This window comes from Lycium barbarum, chromosome 6 (genome assembly GCF_019175385.1).
Source record: "Lycium barbarum isolate Lr01 chromosome 6, ASM1917538v2, whole genome shotgun sequence".
NCBI classification, from domain to species: domain Eukaryota; kingdom Viridiplantae; phylum Streptophyta; class Magnoliopsida; order Solanales; family Solanaceae; genus Lycium; species Lycium barbarum.
Window position 1 is genome coordinate 87,163,007 of NC_083342.1, and position 4,767 is coordinate 87,167,773.

The window sequence follows — 4,767 nt, forward strand, 5'->3', positions numbered from 1 at the left end:
ATAAACTTCAATCTTGGATCCGCCGCATGCAACCACTATTCTTATACTGAGGTGAATTTCCCTATAGTTGAGAACTTAGAGATATGAAACAAATCTTTAATATTTATATCTAAAGATCATGACAAATATTATGGAATTCAGAAAGGAGATTCATTTTCTGCTTCAGACAAACCCTAGCTAACATGTTTTGCCAAGGATTTTTTCTTAAGCGCTGAATTTTTTTGTATCTTTTCCCTTAAAATTAAGAGAAAAAAATCTCAGCAGAAACGTTAATACTATAATTCACCAATCTCCCGAACTAGAATATACAAATATTTATATTACAAAGCTAAGGGAAAAAAACCATTTACAGAAACTTCACCTTTCTCATCCAAAAAAATAGAACAAACTTAAGAAGAGTGAATTTGGATAGCAAAAGAAAAGACAACATAGAGTAAACCTTTAAAGTTCTTAGCACTAAAAATTTACATTAAATCTTGTTCAATATCGGATTCTTCCTCTAATTCCTCAAGATTAGGGACCCCAACGGCACCATGGCCGCGTCCAAAGGACTTAATATGGTCTTTAAGAGACCTCTTATGCTTAAAATCAGATCCACAAATACAGTACCAAATCTTGCCACAATTCTTCTCATGGGTTCTCCAATCACCTTTCACTGCAAATCGCTTCCCACATTTCCTACACATGAAGGGCTTAACACCATGCTTCCTCTTGTAATGTGTTTGAAGGGTTCTAAAGTCTTTTAATGGCCTTGCTCTTGGGTGATCAATGTTGTGCTTGCAGCCAGGTGCACAGCAGTAACAAGGCAGCCTTAGCATTGCACTTGGTTGTGTCCCTCTTAAGGATTCTGGCCCTTTTCTGTATTGAGATCCATGCCCCCACATATGCATCTAACATTGATCAAGAAAACTCTAATTAGATAAGACAAATACACTGACTACACTATCAATGTAATTTAACTTGTAGGTTAGTTCGTTCTCTCTTTTGTTAGGATAACAATTTATGAATGCCTATCTACAATTACTTTATAAGTAACTTGATTACCTAAATAATTTTATAGTAATAGAACCAACGGCGGATAATCCAAACATACATATTTTATGTTGCAAACTTAATTAAAAATTAAGGAAATAGAAAGACTGAGCACCCAATCTCGAGATATGATAACAGGAGTGCACTAGTTACAATTTTCGATTAAATACAGTTGAGCACCCATGAGACATTATTTAAAACTTCTGGAACCGCGTATAACTTAAACTTAGTTGATACGAGAAAACAAATTACACCGTATATATTGGAGAATTTTGGAAAATTTATGAAGTGCATTTCATAAGTTTACCTTTAAGAGTCAAAAAGAAGATATTTTGATGTTTGAATCATATAGATCAAATCTATTTGAGAGTTTTTAGTCAAACAATAGTAACGCTCGGAGGGGCAAAGTAGGATTCAAGTAAGAATATCATAGGATATGCATAGAGGAATACTCCGTGAAACTACAACAACAACACTTTAATCCCAAGGGGTGGACTACATGAATTTCACTGACAATATGGTTTCATTTAAGCTCACCCTCAAACTAATAGATTATACAAAAAAGTTACTGTTGTACCGAAAATTCTTTATATATATATTTTATATTTTATACTCCCTTTGTTTCAATTTGTTTGAACCTATTTCTTTTTATATATATATATATTTTTATATTTTATACTCCCTTTGTTTCAATTTGTTTGAACCTATTTCCTTTTTAGTCCGTGCCAAAATGAATGACTTTTTTCCTAATTTGGAAACAAATTCATTTTATGAATGATTTACAGCCATATAAATTTTCAAGACTTATTTTGAACCACAAGTTTCAAAAATCTTCCCTCTTTCTTAAATGTCGTGCCCAGTCAAATGGATTCATATAAATTAACAGAGGGAGTATATCTTTAACGGACAAAAATCTCCTAGAAATCATACGACAAAGGCGATCCGAATAAACCAAATGCAAGTAAACCACGGGGAGGTCGCGGCGTTTTTGAAACATTTGGTTGAGTAAAGGAGGAACATATTCATCTTGCTGAAACTTGAAGGGCCAAATGGACAGATAAAGTTAGAACAAGAGTTATCTTCAAGTTGGGAGGATGACAAAAAGTGAAAAGGCACTATTAGTCATAAGATTATTCATTCATTAGAGAAAGGAACAGTTATCATCTGCAAGAAATAGTGGATTTTCAGAAGTAGCATTAATGCAGAGAAAATTGAATGATGTTTTACTGAATCCTGAAGAAGAAGGGGATGAAAATAAAATCAACTGTCTGGATTCTCCTGAAACAGTGTTAACACTGGAAATCTTGTCAGTTTTTGCACTGCAAAATTTGTCAGTCTCACATTTGACCACATTCACCTGGTTGCAGAAGTTTTAGCACTAAATAGTTTGAATAGTCCCAATTACCCAAATACCAAAAAATGAAAAAGGAAAAGGAGAAATAGACTTTAGAAGAAAAGCTGTTCTAATCTGAACTAAAAAATGTAAGCAAATCTGTCACAAAACCCCAATTTCATGCATAAATAAGTGCGGGAATAAAATTTAAAAAAAAACTCAAATTAAACAAGAAATAAGGATAAATTATATTCTTTGCAGTGGGTCACTGTGGGTGTAAAAAAGGAGTGGAAGTGATGAATATTGAGGAACATTAGATTTTTAGTGGCCAAGGGAACCGTTCTGAAGACAGGACACGAAAATATCTTGAAAGAAAAAAACAATCTAGGTTGAAGTTGTGTAAACTTATCAAATTTTGTCTTCGTGGGATCCGTAACAAATGGATAAAAACATGAAGAATTAAGCTTCTTAACATATATAAATACTTAATGAAACCATGGTAATTAAGCACCAAGTCTTTGGACTCATCATCAGAAGACGGGGCATCACCGGGTTATGTTTGGCCTCCAGGATTTCATATAACTAAAATTTCAACAAATATATATTAAGTCTTGAACTCATAATTTTAAAATATAGTGAGTTTAGTGTGTTAAAAAACATAAAAGACGTTAACCCATCAGTTTAATTTCTGAATCCATCTTTGTATATTGAACTCAAGAGTAGTTACATACCTGAAGGTTGTTATATCTGTTGAAAGTCTTGTAGCAAAGATGGCAAGAGAACTGTGTTGGACCAATGAGAATCTGAGAAGAAGTAGGGATCCAATACTGACCCTTATTTAGTGATGTATTATTGCTCAAAGAAACCACATCAAATTCTCCTTTATTTCCATCCATATTCACTCCTTCAGATGAAAAAGAAACCCTTGAAGAAGTCATATCATCAGAAGTAGGGCTAATTGAGAGCCCTATATGTAAGGATACACTCACATTCTCAATATTATTATCTTCCTCATGAGAAAAAGTAGTACTACTCTCACAAGAATACTTATTGTTGAGAAGGGGAAGAGCTTCTTTTAGTGGTGGTGAAGGAGGTGCAATTTCTTTGTTGTAGCAAAAGTTGGAAGAAGAAAGATATTGTTGATGGAGAGGAAGGAAGTTGAACCATCCTGTGGAAAAATTATAGTAGGGTTCTGTCATGTTCAAACGTTCAGTTTAATTTTTCAGGAGTTTTTTGGGTTTCAGATATATATACGCAAGAGGATGTATATATTGGGATGAGAAAATGAAGGATGGGTGAAGGGAAAAGAAGAAAGAAAAAGGTGAGGAGAAGGGGTTGAAGGAGAGGTGAAGGTGGTTCCTATAGCTACTTGTGATAGTGAAAGGAAATGAAAAACACTTAATTGTACGGCTTAAAATGGATTGAGTTAATAAATATCAATAATTTATCTAAACTTAAACGGATTGAACGTGTCATATTTTCATGAGCTAATTTTTCACCCTACTAAAGATGTACATATAATGTATTAAGTTGTCTTTCAATGTGGTCATAAATTAAACATGTCACGGGTGATGTGATATTAAATTTAAAGATTAAATAAGAAAGTAAGACACTAATGGAAATAGATCATAATAATATAGCATTCCTATTGTTTCATTTTATCCAACAATTTTTTTAGTTCGTTTTAAAAAATATATTATTTTCTGTGTTTGAAATTCTCATTTTACTCTCAATAATAACTTATTCTTATAACTACACAAATGACAATGACTGTTTAAGCTCATCACAAGTTTTAATACTCCCTTTATTTCAATTTATGTAGTGGGCAAAATTATTGGAGTCCCTGCGGTTCAAAAAGAGTGTTCAATTAATTTTTATTTTTTGGTTGAAAAAGAGTGTTCACCTTTCAGATTTAACCTTGTTAGATGATCAAATCCAATACTTATTTAATTCGAGGTAATTTATTAGTCAAATTATCTATTTTTACTTTGAAGTTAATATTTTCTTAAGGGGTGTGCAAATGACTAAGTGGATGTACTTTTTGAACTGGAGGGAGTATTTGGGAACTCCAAGATGTTTTTCTTTGATCACACTTTTTTTTGAAATATTTTAACATTGTTATAATAGCTTATTTTACTTTAAACAGTTTTCAAATATATATGTAAATTATTTAAAAAATTAAGAATATACTCCATTTATCCTATATTAGTTGTCATGTTTCGCTTTGCGAGAGTCAAGTTAACCTATCTTCGGAGCTAAATTGGATTGGATTAATTTAATATGCTTAAAAATTATAATTTAGATATTAAAAAACTACACGAAATGTACTACAAGTTGCAATTTTTCTCATATCAATATGGTGAAAAATAGATCTCAAAATGTTTGTCAAAATTTATATAGTT

The 4,767-nt window shown here is 32.1% G+C and overlaps 1 protein-coding gene across 1 annotated transcript; it reads right to left on the reverse strand.

Annotated features, from left to right (window-relative positions):
* Positions 1-260: 260 nt before the first annotated feature.
* LOC132599782 (zinc finger protein WIP2-like) lies at positions 261-3,711 on the reverse strand. The gene is made up of 2 exons (XM_060312997.1): positions 3,097-3,711; positions 261-890 (listed from the first exon to the last, which is right to left on the reverse strand). The coding sequence occupies exons 1-2, from the start codon at positions 3,562-3,564 to the stop codon at positions 465-467; spliced, it is 894 nt and encodes a 297-aa protein (XP_060168980.1). The 5' UTR covers positions 3,565-3,711; the 3' UTR covers positions 261-464.
* Positions 3,712-4,767: the final 1,056 nt, after the last annotated feature.

Excerpts from the sequence above, each read along its gene's own strand:
- LOC132599782 (XM_060312997.1), bottom strand. The coding sequence starts at position 3,564 with ATGACAGAACCCTACTATAATTTTTCCACAGGATGGTTCAACTTCCTT. Across the intron at positions 891-3,096 it reads ACAGATATAACAACCTTCAG|ATGCATATGTGGGGGCATGG; the intron begins GTATGTAACTAC and ends GATCAATGTTAG.